The sequence below is a fragment of the Procambarus clarkii genome, chromosome 32 (assembly GCF_040958095.1).
Source record: "Procambarus clarkii isolate CNS0578487 chromosome 32, FALCON_Pclarkii_2.0, whole genome shotgun sequence".
Lineage (NCBI taxonomy): Eukaryota > Metazoa > Arthropoda > Malacostraca > Decapoda > Cambaridae > Procambarus > Procambarus clarkii.
The window spans coordinates 15,992,418-16,011,177 of record NC_091181.1 but is presented as its reverse complement, the minus strand read 5'-3'; the positions used below and the strand labels follow the sequence as shown (position 1 = coordinate 16,011,177).

The window sequence follows — 18,760 nt, the reverse complement described above, 5'->3', positions numbered from 1 at the left end:
AAATATACAATGAAGGTACACAAACATTCATACCCAAACAAAGCAAAATGCTAGGTAAGAACAAAGCATTTGGCCCGTAGGAGAAAGGAGATACCCACAAGACTAGAATACAAGTCATTAACAAGCATGCAAGTATAATACATAATACATGCAGACATATATATAATCCAAAAAAATGTCAAATTTACGTACTTATTATTACATTACAAATATCCAAGGTTTTGAAGACACGTTTCCTCTTGCGCCCAACGAGTGAATACTGAGACCAGACCCCATAGGTCCCTATCCTCCTCATCATTCGTCTCACTGTGTCTCCACAGCTTGCACCGCCCATTTGAGACAGCGTCTGGACCTGTTAAAATAATGCATAAGCTGTAAGGTAATAGAGAATAATATATATCTTTCAATCTCAACATTAGATTTTCTAATTTCCAACTGTATTAAATAAATAGCATTAAAATATTTTCCTTCTTAACTATTACAAAAATCAACGAATTTGAGTAACTTTTGCTTTTGTTTTATTTGTACCTTAAACATAACACTGAACAATCAATTATGTGCCACCCCACCTTCCTTCATCTGCAAAAAAACTAATCAAAAGACATATGTACAAGGCTAAAAAAATTCAGCAACACTTACCATACTCAGGCTAAAAGAATTAAGCAACACTTACCATACTCTTTTTATATTCACTGTTAACTTTTAGCTCATGTGACAGACTTTCCACCTGCTCAACAGTTTCAAGTGGGGATGGAAGAATGTCTTCCAGGATTGGTATATCTCCATGTGTTTTTGACATATGGGTTTCCGTCATTTTGACAATATTCAGGATATCCCCTGATAAAAATGTCAATTTTGATAATTCCTTCATCATGTATTCCATTATGCCAAAACCATAATCATAATCATCTGTATCAAACCTTATTACAGGTAAAACCAGTAGGCAGTCTACTGTATTTTATCAAACCGTTATTAGTATAATAGATCTCGTAATAATTTTGCAAAAATAATGGCATTTACTATTTTTAAAAGATTATTAGCAAATTTACAGAAATGGTGCATTCGGAAGACAAAACCAATTTTTCACTTTTGACAATTGAGCACCTGCTACATCCAGATTCTAGGGAGGAAAGGAAGGACGATCTTACTGGATCCCATAGCCTCTCCGAGGCACAAACCAGGCTTTTACACAAACCCCCCCCCCCCCCCTGCACCCGAGCTTTTTAAAATAGTAAATGCCACTATTTTTGCAAAATTATTACGAGATCTATTATTCTAGAGAATAATGCATATAAATGCATATATGCATATAAATACAAAAGTAAATCAAATCTTATCCTTGTATAATATACAAGCTGATGTGAGATCCCTGTCTACAGGTGGACTGGAACTATTATCCAGTAGGCAGTCTACTGTATTTTATCAAACCGTTATTAGTATAATAGATCTCGTAATAATTTTGCAAAAATAATGGCATTTACTATTTTTAAAAGATTATTAGCAAATTTACACAAATGGTGCATTCGGAAGACAAAACCAATTTTTCACTTTTGACAATTGAGCACCTGCTACATCCAGATTCTAGGGAGGAAAGGAAGGACGATCTTACTGGATCCCATAGCCTCTCCGAGGCACAAACCAGGCTTTTACACAAACCCCCCCCCCCCTGCACCCGAGCTTTTTAAAATAGTAAATGCCACTATTTTTGCAAAATTATTACGAGATCTATTATTCTAGAGAATAATGCATATAAATGCATATATGCATATAAATACAAAAGTAAATCAAATCTTATCCTTGTATAATATACAAGCTGATGTGAGATCCCTGTCTACAGGTGGACTGGAACTATTATCCAGTAGGCAGTCTACTGTATTTTATCAAACCGTTATTAGTATAATAGATCTCGTAATAATTTTGCAAAAATAATGGCATTTACTATTTTTAAAAGATTATTAGCAAATTTACACAAATGGTGCATTCGGAAGACAAAACCAATTTTTCACTTTTGACAATTGAGCACCTGCTACATCCAGATTCTAGGGAGGAAAGGAAGGACGATCTTACTGGATCCCATAGCCTCTCCGAGGCACAAACCTGGCTTTTACATAACCCCCCCCCCCCCCTGCACCCGAGCTTTTTAAAATAGTAAATGCCACTATTTTTGCAAAATTATTACGAGATCTATTATTCTAATAAGAGTTTGATAAAATACAAACCCTGGGGCCATAGAACGGCTATTTAATCCCCTTGAACGGACCTGTGCATGGGCCACTGAGGCATCGAAAAAAAACAGACCGGCTTGGGAAAAAAGCAAAATTGACGGTCTATGGCCCAGCTGATGGCTGTGCATGAATGGCTAATGGCTGTTAGTTATGGAGCTAGGTTAGACTATGTATGTTTAAATCTCTGATTTAAACAGAGCCAGTGTTCAGTCAAATAACTGAATTTATCAAATCTTATCCTTGTATAATATACAAGCTGATGTGAGATCCCTGTCTACAGGTGGACTGGAACTATTATCCAGTAGGCAGTCTACTGTATTTTATCAAACCGTTATTAGTATAATAGATCTCGTAATAATTTTGCAAAAATAATGGCATTTACTATTTTTAAAAGATTATTAGCAAATTTACACAAATGGTGCATTCGGAAGACAAAACCAATTTTTCACTTTTGACAATTGAGCACCTGCTACATCCAGATTCTAGGGAGGAAAGGAAGGACGATCTTACTGGATCCCATAGCCTCTCCGAGGCACAAACCAGGCTTTTACATAACCCCCCCCCCTGCACCCGAGCTTTTTAAAATAGTAAATGCCATTATTTTTGCAAAATTATTACGAGATCTATTATACTAATAACGGTAAATAAATAATAAATAGTAAATAAATCAAAATCAGTTACATTATTTTATCTTATTCATAGCATAAATGTTCTCGAAGATTACTAAAAAGAAATTGAATTAGACTACAGCAAATTGGCAAACTTTACCTTGTATCTGTTTCCACCGAGTTTGTTTGGGGCGTTCTTCAACATATCAGCAATACTTGTCTCAACATCTCTTTCAGTTGCATTAGTGTGGGTGTTGATACAGGCTTCTGGAAATTTATAAGAATTAATTAATATATATAATTATAATTCACTTTGCTATTCCCCATTCCACAGTCCTCTCGTCCTTCCCACTTCCCTGTCCCCACATCATCCCCACTATTCCCACTTCCCTGTCCCATCGTCCTCCTTACCATTTTCCCCTCCCCTGTCCTTCTTCCTCCCCCACCATCTCCCATTCACCTGTCCCTTTGTCCTCCCCAGCATTCCCCTGTCCCCACCATCCCCAACTCCCCAGTCCCCTCGTCCTCCCCACCATTACCCTCTCCTCTGTCCCCTCGTCTTCCCCACCATACCCCCCTCTCGTCCTCCCCACCATTCCAAACTACCTCATCCGATGCATTCTATAATGGTCTGATGCTTCCATCAGAAAATTGGGAACATCAAATGATCTGATATTCCCATCACTGAAAAATAAGAACAGCTAAAAAAATGAAATGAAAAAAATAAAAAAATAAACTATACTCATGAAATGAACAGTATGGTAAACAACACAGCTCAATTTCAATGCAATGTCACACAAAATTATTAAATCGAAATGAAAATAAATTGAAATCTATGAAAATTCAAATTATCAATACAATCGGAAATATTGAAATAATATCGCAACATAATATAGTGTGGGTTGCTCTTACGTGCAACAGACGGTGCTGTTTTTCAAAAAAGGCATGGTTTTACCTGTCACAAGTGTGGCATCTATACTTATACTCACGAAATGAACGGTATGGTAAACAACATAGCTCAATTGCAATGCAATGTCACAATAACATTTAATAACAATAATAACAATAACATTTAAATATACTTTAAGATATAATCTAGAAGAAAATAAGAACATTGAAACGGTTCATGAACTCGATTTCAATAAAGGACACTATGGGGAACTTTGAAAAACAGTTAATGAGTATAATTAGACAGACTTGTTGCTAGGCAGAGGAGTAAATAATGAGATATATGGCAAATTTTGCAAAATATACGGCACACAAACATTCATACCCAAACAAAGCAAAATGCTAGGTAAGAACAAAGCAGTTGGCCCGTAGGGGAAAGGAGATACCCACAAGACTGGAATACAAGTCATTAACAAGCACACAAGTACTACACTACACAACAACCGCACTACTACCAGAACTGGACGAATCACTACCAAAACAACACATTGCACATCACTACCAAAACAACACAACACAACACAAGCATTGGCAAAGAATTATAGACCAGTTGCACTAACATCCCACATAATAAAATTATTTGAGAGTGATCAGGAGTCAGATTACTAGTTTTATAGAGACCAATGACCTCCACAATCCAGGCCAACAAGGATTTAGAGCAGTTTCTATGATCGAGCCACTGAGATCTATAAAGAATTCTGATCAAGAAAGAGATCTAGGGGTGGTTTTAGATAGAAAACTATAACCTGAGGATCATATTAAGAACATTCTGCGAGGGGCCTATGCTACACTTTTTAACTTTAGAATTGCTTTTAAATACATAGGTCAAAAAGTTTTAAAAGTTTTAAAAGTTTTTTAAACCTCTCGTGTATCATGAGTGTGTTAAAGCATCAGATGGTGCATTCAGATGATGAATATTACCTAGTTCCTTCATCTGGGAAGAATGAACACATATTGGTGCATTCGGATGATAAAAACTAACTACTGTAGTTTAATTGATCAACAGACTGTATATCATATGCAGACTGTATGTGGATCTGCGGGCCACTCCAAACAACAGCCTGGTGGACCAAGCTCCACCAGGGCTAAAGCACAAAGTGATATAGATGTGATAGAGAAACTAGGTCAAATGGAGGAGGTCTGTATATTAAACAGCACCTGACGTGCACAGAGCTACTAAACTCAATGTGGTGGTAGAGTGGTGGGGGGGGGGAAACATTGCAGAAAAAAACAAAAATACAATTTGGTCAACAAAACAGCATTGTTTAAAATAGAAGACATGGGTTGTCATTTTGGGGGTAAGGTAGGTTACATTGAGTTAATTAGTTAGTACTTAGTTTTTATCTTAAACTGGTTGGGAGAGGTACAGTGTTGCTGTGCTGGTGAAAGAACACCTAAAGGTAAATTAAATAATGATTGCGAATCCACAAGAAGTTGACATAATATCGCTAGAGATCTGCAATCAGGATGATAAACTTTCCTTAAAGAATTTGACAAACGCTTGCTGATAGGACATGAAGTAAATGAAATGTATGTCAAGTTTTGTGAAATATATGATAAAAGCACAACAAAATTTGTACCAAAGGAGAGATGCAGAACTAGGAAAAGGGGTTTGTTCAACAGAAATTGCGAGAGGGCCTGAGACCCAAACACACACAAATGGAATCAATATATAGCAAGAGGCCAAACCCCCAAACATACAAGCGATGCAAAGATGCGAGAAACAGCAGCAGCATTAAGGAGAGGGACTTAAGGACCATAAATAAAGTGTGAAAATAAACTCGAGTAAATTTTTTTAACTACTCTCGACAGTGAAGAAAAACAAATATTCAGACGATTTGTGTTAGAATCATTAATCTTACACTTTCGGTCATATTCAACAACACAAATACATACACACACATTCCTGTTGCTGTAGCAAGTGAAGAATTACACACACAGATCACAATAACGTGATGCATCAAATGAACAAATCCACAAGGGCCGTGACGAGGATTCGAACCTGCGTCCGGGAGCATCCCAGACACTGCCTTAATCGACTGAGCTACAACAGGGTAAAAGGGTTGAAACCGAAGTTCTACTGAACTTACTGGATCCCATAGCCTCTCCGAGGCACAAACCAGGCTTTTACACAACCCCCCCCCCCCTGCACCCGAGCTATGTCAACAGGCCGTTCTCCCTCTTCGCCCTTCCGAATGCACCATATCAGTAAATTTTTTAATAATCTTTTAAAAATAGTAAATGCCACTATTTTTGCAAAATTATTACGAGATCTATTATTCTATAGAATAATGCATATAAATGCATATATGCATATAAATACAAAACATAAATACAAAAGTAAATGTAAATAATTTTACCTTGCACCTAGATCCACCAAGCCTGTATGGCGCGCGTTTCAGTACTTCGGAAATCTAGAACTATCTTGAATCTCTAATCTGCAATGAAACAATACATATTATTGCACTTACCAAAACATGGATGAATGTAGAAAATACAGAACTATTAGCTGAATATCAAATAAATGGATTTAATCTATTTCACACAGATAGATATATTACACCGTGTATATTAGGTAATACCTAACATACACGCCTCCACACACACTACATTTGAAATGTAGTCTCAAAAAGACTACATTTCAACAGCAAAGATTACTCCATAAAAAAATAATTAAATTATTGACCAACATGAGAGAGGGTTAGCCAACATGAGGGTTGTGTTGATTGCCTGAAAATATTTAAATTGTGTAATGTATTGAATGGCATTTTTCAAGTTACAACATTTTTTAAATTACTGAACTAGGTTCTAGGCTTTGCTAGGCTTAATTCAATTATTACAGATAAGCCTAACCTAGCCTAGAACCCAGTGGGTTTTCTTCCTATTGGGGAGTGTTGTACATGCCTCGCCTCCACATACACACTAGCACAGCCAGGCCTCGCCTCCACATACACACTAGCACAGCCAGGCCTCGCCTCCACATACACCAGCACTGCCAGGCCTCGCCTCCACATACACACTAGCACAGCCAGGCCTCGCCTCCACATACACCAGCACTGCCAGGCCTCGCCTCCACATACACACTAGCACAGCCAGGCCTCGCCTCCACATACACACTAGCACAGCCAGGCCTCGCCTCCACATACACCAGCACTGCCAGGCCTCGCCTCCACATACTCACCAGCACAGCCAGGCCTCGCCTCCACATACACCAGCACTGCCAGGCCTCGCCTCGCCTCCACATACACCAGCACTGCCAGGCCTCGCCTCCACATTTAAACCAACCAAGCCCACAAATACGTTAACATGGACCAGCATTACACCGTCTAACATACTCTGTCAGATGTAACAACTAAATTTGTGAATTCAAGACCAAATCTATTGTATAACACAGTGTTAGTACGAGAAAAACATTACTTACATTCGAAGCCGTGTTTTAAAATGGCGGCGGTCTTGTACTGACGCTCCAAACTGTGTGTTCGTTTGCGTATGATGAACGTGTGACAATTTACTACAACAATTATTTAATTATTCTTATTCTTTATTTTAATATTTTTAGGGTACATGAAATTTCAAACTTATTTGCACACAATAATATAATTGCATTGTCATAACCTTTATATATTACGGAAAATACGATGACATGAACGAAGTCAAAGTGAAGTTGAAGTCAAAGTCATTCGCCGAACGTATTAGTCATTTTTTTTCATACATACATAGTTGATTTACAAACATAATGTTGGATTTATAGATAGAGCTAGTGCATACAATACCTAAAGCCACTATAGTAGGCCTATATAGCATTTCAGGCAACCGGGCAGTATATATGGACCCCTTACTCAAATCTCTGAATATGTTAGATATTAAGTCCCTGCACATACTCTCATGTGTATTTTATATATATAAAACGCTGCACTGTAATGTCAATCCTGACCTTAAAAGCTTCCTAGAAGGTTGTAACAGATCCCATGAGCACCACACCAGAAACAAATACCTATTTGATATTCCAAGAGTACGACTTAGTCAAACTAGAAATGCTTTACAAATCAAGAGACCTCGAATGTGGAATGACCTTCCCAATTATGTTAAAAACTGTACCTCTCCCAACCAGTTTAAGATAAATAAAGATAAATTTATAAGTTAAGAAAAATTCCACAAATCAACAACCCTGTTACTGACCCTGTATTTACCCAAGTCTTTCCTAAATCTAAACTTATCCAATTTATACCCATTGTTTCGTGTTCTATCTTGTGTTGACAATTTTAATACCCTATTAATATCCCCTTTGTTATATCTATTCAGGAAATTGTGGTTGATCTCGAACCCATTGATAATGTGACGACTTATACAGAATTTTGTAACTATATCATCAAGATTGTAACCAGCTTAGCTAAATGTAGTGTGGGGTTCAGTCCCTAAGCCCATATATGTGCCTCTCTAACCATTTAGGTTACAGGGCAAAAACATAAAAACAAAGGTAACTGCAGAAGGCCTATTGGCCCATACCAGGCAGCTCCTATCTATAACAGATAAACACTAAGTACTACCTAATTAACTCAATGTAACCTACCAACCTAACCCCCAAAATGTCAATCCATATCTTTTATTTTAAACAATGCTGTTTTGTTGACCAAATTGTATTTTTACTCTTTTTCTGTCATGTTTCTCCCACCCCTGTTTTTTCCCTTTTTTCTTATTTTTTCTCAACATAATTCATACTTTAATTATGCGGATCAGGACATCACCTGATCAAACACATCAAACATCGTTTGACCACCATCAAACACACACATTTCGTGTGTGTTTGACGCTCACTGATATGTACCAGCGTTGTTTTATATATGGTGCTATTCTATCTTACGCTTTGTTGCTCTTTTTTACCTACGGGCTCATAGAACATTCTATTGCGAAAACATTGGCACAAAAATGAATGACGTACATACAATAATAATGTCAGGACAGTGATATAATTATAAACTTTCAAAGCACTGTATCGCCCATGTGTCGTCTTGTCACCAATACTGGGTAACAGTTCCGCCACTTCCCACACTCTTGCGGGTGGGCAGCGACCATTATTCTACGTTTATATTCATATCACCGTGTTGGGAATTTCATTGCGAGTACATTGATACCAAAATTAACGCTGTAGGACAAGTGTGGAAGTGATAACAATCCCAAGAGTAAAAACATTTTGTTGCTCTTGGGCACTCACGGCGAGTCATCTACGTAGGTATTTATTGGGTGCTGGTATTCATATAACTTTTGGTGACCGTTTTTGCTGATTTTCTTCTAGAGAATGTTATTGCGAACACGTTGGTACCAAAATGAAATACATAGCTCGAGAACTAAGGTCAGGAGAGTAAAAAGAGTATACACATTTTTGTTTTGACGCTTAATTAAGGTTATTGTGAGTACTCATCGCCTGCCTAGAAACTGGAACTAGTAATTCCATCTATCATACATATCATACAAGAGGAGCCACACATCTATGGATCATCCAATAAAATCAGCAGACTTCTAGATGTTACTACTGCTCGGCTTAGACTCGGTTACAAGTATCTCTGGGAATTCTCATTATCTGCTGATGTAGACCTGACCAAATGTAAACTGTGTCAACAAAATTATTCGCACACCCTCCGTCACTATGTGATGGAGTGCGAAAAGATACATGAATTTAGAGACAATTCTATAACCAATGTTCCAGCGATGTGTCAATATTTCATTCAAAATGATCTGCTACCAGAAATTTTAGCCAAATATCCCCAGTTTGCTAACTGTAGATAACAACTAAGTGATTGTAACCTATCCACCGCTGCCCACTGGATGGGGGACGGTGTGCAGGACAAACATATAAATTTTGATACTAGCTCTCCACATATGTCAGTTGCTTAATTTAGAACCTGTACTTGAGGTCGATCTCGAACCCATTGTTGATGTGATGACTTATATTGAATTTTGTAACTAGCTCATCAAGATTGTAACTTGCTTAGCTAAATGAATTGTGGGGTTCAGTCCCTGAGCCCATTATGTGCCTCTGTAACCCTTTCCACAACCGCCCACAAGATGGGTATGGGGTGCATAATGGGGTGGGGTGTCTTGGCCAAACGTGCCACATCAAAACCACAAGTTGACATTGAATGTGAATTAACAATGAGACAAGTAAGATTTATACTAATACATTTATACTAACTCTGTTGAGCGTTGACCATTTATACATCAAATCTGTTGATGTGAGCACTTTAGTTTAGTCTGCCGTTTAAAGAAAAAAAGAGCATATCAATGGTATATCACAGAAAACGAATTTATCATAAACTCATGTATTTGTCTTATCATATTGAACTGCATTCATATTTTTAATATATAACAATATGAATATACAAATTTCTGTAAATCCCCTACCTTGTTGGAATCTGTGGAAATGAATGAGCAAATGTGCTGGCTGAAGGCGCTGAAGGAAACCACATTGGTTTCATTTTGGATACAAATGTCCATGGAAATTCAAAATGGAAACTAATTATATAGTTGAACCTGCAGAGACGAGTTTAAGAATCTGTGTTGAGAGTGATGGACACAGCCTTCACAATTATACTTCAGAGAATGTAAACATCTAAGAGTCATTAGAAATATGTGTAGAATAATAAACCCTACATTGTTTGAGTTAGGGAAAACACCATTTGTGATATATAGATACTATAGCTGTTCCTAAAGATTCACCCTTTTTTGCACCAGCAAGATAACATATAAGATTTTAAGAGTTGACGAATGTTAATATTCTTGTTTGATAAACTGTGAACTTGAGACATAGTTAATAAGAACATATTAACACAACAAAATGTTTTCAAAATCCTTAACACCACTTTCCAGCAACTTATATAATTTATATAAATTATTTTAGAGAATAATACATAAATTATATATTTAAACATGATATAGTGTTTAGTGGAATGTATAAGGAGTCAAATTGTGTTAAAAAGAGCAATTTTTAGAAAATTTGGAAAAATACTTTTTTCTGTTCAAATTATAACTAAATGGATTATAAAGGTTTCACTCAGCCAATATATATCATTCACAATTTATTAATGAATTTTACAAAAAAACACCATAAATTTTATATTTAAACATGTAAAAACTATTTGTTTTACATTTGGAAGAAAATAATTGTAGAAAAACAATTTATAATTAAACCTTTGTGTTTGGATTTTTTGAGTAAAAGTTTCTCAAAGGCTCTCCTGCACCATTCTCAATGCAAATCATTCCCACACCTATGGCAAGAGATAGGCGAACGTTGTGTAGATGATTTGTGTTTGCTGGGTAGCATGGCGTGGGAATTTGTCTCTCACATACGGCTACCTCAACACACGCTGGAAACCCAATATGGTGTAAAAATTGTTTACACACAGTAAATTATATCATTATGGATTACTGGAAGGGTCAAATTACGTTCACTGAGAACGTACTTGCAGTTAGAGGAGGGAGCACGGTGTAACGATGGAATAAGGGTAAAGTTTACATGTTGAGAGCTCTAAACACTAGAAACTGAAGCACTTAACATAATTGTTGTCCACCGACACAATCCTTGGATCGCTGATGGAGTAATTATGCACTCCGAGGCCGATTAATAGCAAGGGCCGATCGCGTAGCTGGCGAAAGCTTCACCTCTCTCTGTACTTATGGCCGTCACGTTGTTCGTGGCCAAGGCTTGGTAGTAAGTCACGCTGTCCTCCTCCCTCAACCCCTCTCCTCGCGCTTGTGCAACATATTTTAGTATAAACGGAAAATTCTTTTCCTTGTAATTACTCTACTTAATAAATGAATGAGAATAGAGTTACAATTATATATTATTTAAATTCTCGTAAAATAATAATTAATATGAACAGTGTTCTTATTAAACGAGAAATGGAGAGAATTTTCCAGGACGAATTTGAGAATGGTCCAGGACGGACCGAAACGTCGTCGTCCCTTCAACTTCTAGTGTGTGGTCTGGTCAACATACTTCAGCCACGTTATTGTGACTCATCGCCTGCATATGGATACCACACGTACGCGTCTTACTCTGTTTAATTTCTTCGATGCTTTACCTTCCTTTAAACGGCCTTTTCGCGCCTTTGAATCTTCCCTTCTTGCCGCCAAGCGTCGAAAGAACCAGCTCAGGTTTCTTAAAGACTGTCTTGCTGAGCAAGTTCTCCCTCTTTCTTTATCTCACTTTCTCCAGTTCAACACTTCGGGATCTCCTTTCCCTAAACATGCCCGCCTTCTTCTTCAAGAACTTATTCATGCCACCTCCTTGCAAGTTGACGAGGCTTTTCTTGCTGTTCGTCAACAGCAACGCTTTCTGTCCTCTTCTCTTCCCAGTGATCTATGTAATATCATTTTTCCAATTGCATTTGACACTGCTCACGTCTCCTCTTCCCACCACTCCTCCACACTACACAACAAACTTCAACGCCTGATCTCCAACAGTCCTTGGGCCAAATACTCTCTCTCTGACTGTGTTACCAACCTTTCGTCCTACTCTCTTTCTAAGCACCAGGAAGAACTTCTTGGTCTTGGTCTGTCTTTTGCTACTTCCCCTGGCCCACGCTGTGGCATTGATCTCATTAGTTCCTTTGACAGGTTTGTCAATTCTAACTCTAGTACTCTTTTAGACCTGTCTGCCTTTAGAGGGGCCCTTATCCCCGTTCTTGACAGTTTGTTTTCTAAAAATCACCAACTTCCTCGTCGCTTCCAGCTTGCCATTGCCTCCCTGAAATCTAACAACTCTATTCTTATCCTTCCTTCGGACAAAGGCAGTTCGGTGGTTGTCCTTGACCGTGAGGACTACCTCCGAAAAGCAGATGTCTTGCTCGCTGACTCTCGCACTTATGCTCCTCTGACTTCTAACCCTTTGGATCGCCACAAAACTTCCTTTAACCGCAAACTAAGACAGCTCTCTAGTCTTTGCCCTCCTGACTTTGATCTCATTAAACGTTTCCGTGTCATCTGCCCTTCTCTTCCTTATTTATATGGTCTTCCTAAGACTCATAAACCTGGTGTTCCTCTTCGTCCTATCATTTCTTCACGGGGCTCTGTCAGCTATCCTCTTGCCTCTTGGCTCGCTAAAACCCTGACACCTTACCTTGGCACTTTTTCCCATGCCCACCTTCGTCACTCTCAGGACTTCATAGAAAGACTGCGCCTGCAGCCCTTTTGTAAGATGCTTAGTCTTGATGTCGACTCTCTGTTCACTAATGTTCCGCTCGATGACGTTCTCTCTTTCCTTAGACAGAAGGCGTCAGAGGGCCTCCTTCCTCTCCCGCTTCCCACTGACGTTTTCCTCGATCTCATTAGACTCTGTGTTGACTCTAACTCTTTCTCTTTCAACGGTAAATATTACACTCAAACTTTCGGTGTCACTATGGGTTTCCCTCTCTCGCCTGTTTTTGCTAATTTCTACATGGAATACTTCGAAACTGTTCTTCTTCCTTCTATTGATACTCGTCCCTCTCTCTGGCTTCGCTATGTTGATGGCATTTTTGCTTTATGACCTCATGACCTTAATCTTTTCCAGCCTTTCCTCGCCTCTCTTAACAATCTGGCTCCTTCTATCCATTTCAAAGTTGAGTGGGAATCTAATTCCCCTCCTTCCTTTTCTTGATGTTCATGTGCACAGCTCTGTGTCTCGGTTCTCTTTCTCTGTCTTTCGTAAACCCATGCATAGTGGCATGTACATTCACTTCTTTTCCAAACATCCTCCTTCTGTTAAGAAAAGTGTCCTCGTCTCTCTCTTCCTCCGCGCTCTACGCATCAGCGACCCTCAGTTCCTTGATTCTGAAATTGCCTTTATCTACAAATCATTCTCTTGCCTTGGTTATCCTTTGCATTTCATCAACTGTGCCTACTCTCAAGCTAAACGAAATTTCTTTCATCCTAAACCTGCTTCCAACACTAGTAGCACTGTACTATGCCTTCCCTTCATATCTGAACTCAAAACTTTTACCAATACCTTTCGTCCTCTTGACATTAAACTCGCCTTTCGACAAACTAACACACTTCGTAGCAATCTAGTTCACACTGCTCCTCCTGCTTCTAATACTGCTGGTGTCTACTCTATTTCCTGTTCATCTTGTCCTCTCCAATACTTTGGCGAAACTGGCCGTACACTGAATGACAGACTTAAAGAACACAAGAGAAGTGTTAAGTCTGCAGACACTAACAATGCTCTCTTCTGCCATGTGAGGGATTCTAATCATCCCATTGATTGGTCTTCCGCCAAAATAATCTTTCCTGCCTCTACTTTACACAGACGCCGTCTTGTAGAATCGGCTCTGATACACAATGTACCCAATATGAACTTGAGTCCTGGCTTTGTTGCTGTGAACTCTTCAGTTTCACAGTATATACTCAAATACTCTAATCTTTCTAACAAACGTGACTTAACATAAGCTTACCCCTTCCATTTATCTTTCTTTCTCTTTCCTTTTCTTTCTCTCTTCTCCCCTTTTTTCTGTTCATTGTCTTTTTCGCTCCCCTGCTATCCTCTTCTTATTCCTATTACTATCTCCTTCTCATTCGGTGGTTATAATAGGAGCTGCCACGTATGGGCCAATAGGCCCTCTGCAGTTCTCATTATTACTACTATCCCCTACACCTTACTTTCCTCCACAGCTCTCTCGTGCCTATTTATTGCCTGTCTCTACCTCCTCTTCACAATCGACTTGAGAATGGTCCAGGACGGACCGAAACGTCGTCGTCCCTTGAACTTCTAGTGTGTGGTCTGGTCAACATACTTCAGCCACGTTATTGTGACTCATCGCCTGCATATGGAGAGAATTTTCTGTTTCCTCCATGTTTGTTTAAAATAACAGATAAACTGTTATATAGTGATCTTTTAGTTGATAATGCGTTGTTATTAGATCACAAGTTGTTATATTATCAGGCATTAATTCTTGTAAAGAATACTAGCAAAAAACAAGAATATTATTAAATTCTCTGGTATGTTGACAGTATTTATACCTTGCAGGGTATTATCTGACTCAATACTGTCCCTCTGTTTGGGAAGAATTTGGTAAATGATGCGCATATAGGAAAATATTAATTTATGTTAATTCTTCAAATTAGTAGGATTAGTATATACTATGCCTAGCATACAATGGTAATTAAATGTTGGTTTATTTCCAACATAACTCGGGGGGGGGGGGGGATTCTCGGGTCGCATTTCAATGTTGAGTACTGTCGGAAATCCGACACACATAATAACATAGTATTCCCTTAAAGAATAGAGAATGGGTGATTCCGTGACGTCATCGACGACGCTGTTACCAATCGTTCGTTACGGCTCGTGACCCTACAACAGCCATACTTTAATATGTCTAGGAATACTACAACTGCTGTTGTCTAGAGCGGGTCACCAGTGTAACCCCTTGATTGATAATCGGCAATAAGTAAATTTTCCCTTAGGACTGAAGAAATATATATATAAATTATAATATATATATATATTCAATATAATCAATACAGTATAATATAAAGCACAGATGGACAAGTTAACTTATACAACCAAACAAAAAGTATTGTCTCTCATATAATATAATATATAAAAATATGGCACAACATGAATGTTACAGATTTATCTCCACAAAGATGTTATCTCTCCTGGTCCCTTGAAGCTACTGACTCTCGCGCTGTCTCTACCCATAATTCTCTCCCCACTCTGCCTCATCCAGGATGAGGGATGGAAAATACAGACTTTTTAATATTTAAAACTAATTGAACAACCACTTGTTCTTAAAATACATAAGAATGCAAATTAAATATAATAGTTACTTTCAAAATATATAAGTTACCATGCCACCTGCTTAATTACAGTAAATTAACATATATATAAACATTTAAAAAGTGACATCTGGAACTCCCATAACTGAACAGGTCCAGCAATTCTAATTTCCTGAATCTAACAGGTATTAGACGTGTGAAGAGCAACCACGCTCCTGTCCCCACTGATATTGCCACACCACACGATAATTTACAAAAATATAATATATGTACATATACAGGTAATGATGAAATGGAACAAAATAAGTTTATTTAAATTTATATACGTATCCAGCTAGGAGTATGTAACAGACGCCATATTTACATTACTATAATACTGTTTATATAACAGTCTAAATTGAATAAATAAGTGTTCAATAAGACTGAATAAAATTACTAACACCAAAATATAGCTTGACTCCCTTGTTAATGTAAAATTAAATCCAGAGGCAGAACCAAAACACGCAGGGAGGTAGCGTCTCTTACACTTGAACATCAACAAATATGCTGTACAGAGCTCCAGGAGCTGATTTAACTCGTTAGACACCCAGATTACGTGTCAACAAGCGAGCAACCAGCAACACAGCCTGTCAACAATCACAGCAACTACAGTATCCGTCTTACCAAGTATTTGTTTAAATTGGCCTGTTTATTCATAATAGGTAGATGGTTATGCTGTATGGAAAAAACACACAACAAGTACGTTTACACAATTTATCACACTCATATTCCATGTCATACCTGTAATTATATGTTTAGGGAACCTTTATTAATCCCTTACATCCCAAACAGGTAATTGTGATTTGGAGTATCAAGAAGCTGAGCAGACAGTTGGGTCTTACACATAATTTACCTAGCTGTATGCTAAGTCTTGTAGCCACCATTACGTGGCACTCAGAGGCACAGGGCCACACCTATCTTTGATGCTACAATTACACAGCCTTAGCAGGCCCCTACAACAGGAACAGCTAAACCCTCCTTTTGTAACTGTAGAAGTAGTATTCATAATTAGTAACTATTACCATAATAATAGTAGATTAGACCACCATATGTGGTATGATATAATTATATTTATAAGGTAAACAATTTGTGGTTTAATAAGGAGCCATCTCAAAGTAGTTTAAGCTACAAATTGTCCCCCCAGATTATGTGAGATAATTTCAGGCAGTTTTATCAAGTACATACAGTTCACTCAATTAATTACTTACTCACTAAGAAAATAAATAAGATAAAATTTTATCTTATTAAAGTCAATTTAAAAGGAGAATAGCTGCCAGGAGTTTTTACCACATAAATTTGGTCCTTCGAACCTAGATGATTATTTCAGTTAACCAGTAGGTCCTTTGCACCTAGATATAAGATCCCGATCTATATATAACATTAGTGCAATATTACATATACATTAATTATAGCAGGAAGACACTGATATACATTTTACATTTTTCTAGCCTAACTTTTTCAATCTCGGCTCATAGCAAACAGAACTTACAACAAGCACTATTATTGTTCCGAGACCTGTACCAAAAGAACAATTGTGCTTTTTCATTACAAGAGGTTGATAAGAGGCTACATTATTCATAAGTTACTTATAAATGTATGTTTTTATAATTTTAAGTTTATATAAAATTACTTTTAATGTTGCACCATTACTGTAACAATTACTGCATGCCACATTATTTTCAACAAATTCTTGCACAAGGGTAGGACAATTTAGGCTGGTGTTGTACAGCAACCTAGTCTAATTTATTGTGCTAACCTGGTGTAAGGGTAAGAATTTTACACTTGTCTAGAGTTGAACATATATTATAACCTAGCAAGTACATATTTTTATGCAGTATTCATAACAACCCAAGTTGTGTTATCAACATGATATTACCATAACTATAGTCATAATTTAACTATAATCATTTCACCTTTGAGTGTTAACCTGTGTCTCTGTACCAACCAAGAGTGATAAAGAAGGGCTAACTTGAGGAATTCCAGCATTGATGCAGGCTTACCACTCAAATTATAGAGTGTATGATTATATAGTGTATATTTTAAATAAGCAGCTCTAGTTCAGAAACTAGTGGCTCTACTAATTCAAGTGTCAGAAATAGTCCAAGTGCAAGTCCAACACGACTAGCAAGTACTTCCAAGATGTCTACTGCCAAAAATGTAAAAACGACCCTCACTGGCATGAAGGGTCACTTAACACGACAGATTAAAAAATGTGAGGACCTAAGTAATCAAACTCCAGTTAATTATGCAGCACTGGAAAACTATTATAAGGTTGTACAGATCAAATATCAGCATGTGCTGCAACAAATAATAAAATATCAAGATGTCCTCAATCTGACGTACATCACTGTAGAGGCAATGAACGATGTAATACAAGAAAACTCAGATTACGAAGATGCAATGCTTGCAAAGTTACAACACTTTGACGATATAATAACCACACATAAGGACAATACAAATATTGCAGCCACAGCTTCCCAAAACCAGACACCACTAGAAGTCAAATTGCCATCACTCAATCTCCCAACTTTTTCTGGTACAGAGGATGAGAGTTGGGACAACTTCTGGAGCAAATTTGTTGATTCTGTGGATTCTAATGCCAATGTACCAAGGACGACAAAATTTACATATTTGAAAAGTGTCTTAAAGGATGAAGCGTTACAGGTGGTCTGTAATCTGACCTTCAATGATAATGGTTATAACAATGCCGTACAGCTCCTTAAGGATAATTATGCTAAGCCAGAAAGGACTATCAGACTTCTAACCCAGAAGCTGTTGGACATTAACTCTCCAACTAGTACAGCAGACTCACTCCAAGCCTTTAGATTGGAGCTTGAGTCCTTGCTCAAGGCACTTAAAAATAAAGTAAATCTAGATGAGTCAGACTGGATAATCCAAGTCCATATGAAATGCAAATTACCCAGTGACATACTGGATAAGTTGTTTGTCTTGTATAGCAAATCTTCTCTGACTGTAAAGGAGATTACAGAAGGGTTACACTCCATCATAGAACGAAAAAGAGTTTACCCAGATGGAAAAGCGACATCTAAACCTTCGTCTACTACTAATAGTAAACAACAGAGTACAAACAGTACTCCAAACAAATCTAAAACAACTTCCCCCTCCCCAAAATGGAAACAAGGCAGTGTGGGCACATATGCAGTTGGTCCCTCCAAACCTACAGTTAAC

General features: G+C 37.8%; 2 protein-coding genes across 2 annotated transcripts in view; one reads left to right on the top strand and one right to left on the bottom strand.

Moving 5' to 3' along the window:
* Nucleotides 1–7,236, bottom strand: part of LOC138370407 (uncharacterized) — a 9,525-nt gene extending 2,289 nt beyond the window's left edge. The window contains exons 1-4 of the mRNA XM_069334764.1: nucleotides 7,203–7,236; nucleotides 6,142–6,219; nucleotides 2,994–3,100; nucleotides 193–352 (exon numbers count right to left, since the gene is read on the bottom strand). Of these exons, the coding sequence (XP_069190865.1) occupies nucleotides 193–352; nucleotides 2,994–3,038 (205 nt within the window). The 5' untranslated portion in view covers nucleotides 3,039–3,100; nucleotides 6,142–6,219; nucleotides 7,203–7,236. The remainder of the gene's footprint in view (nucleotides 1–192; nucleotides 353–2,993; nucleotides 3,101–6,141; nucleotides 6,220–7,202) is intronic.
* Nucleotides 1–18,760, top strand: part of LOC138370447 (uncharacterized) — a 109,114-nt gene that overhangs the window by 35,090 nt on the left and 55,264 nt on the right. The gene's annotated exons all lie outside the window — the stretch shown is intronic.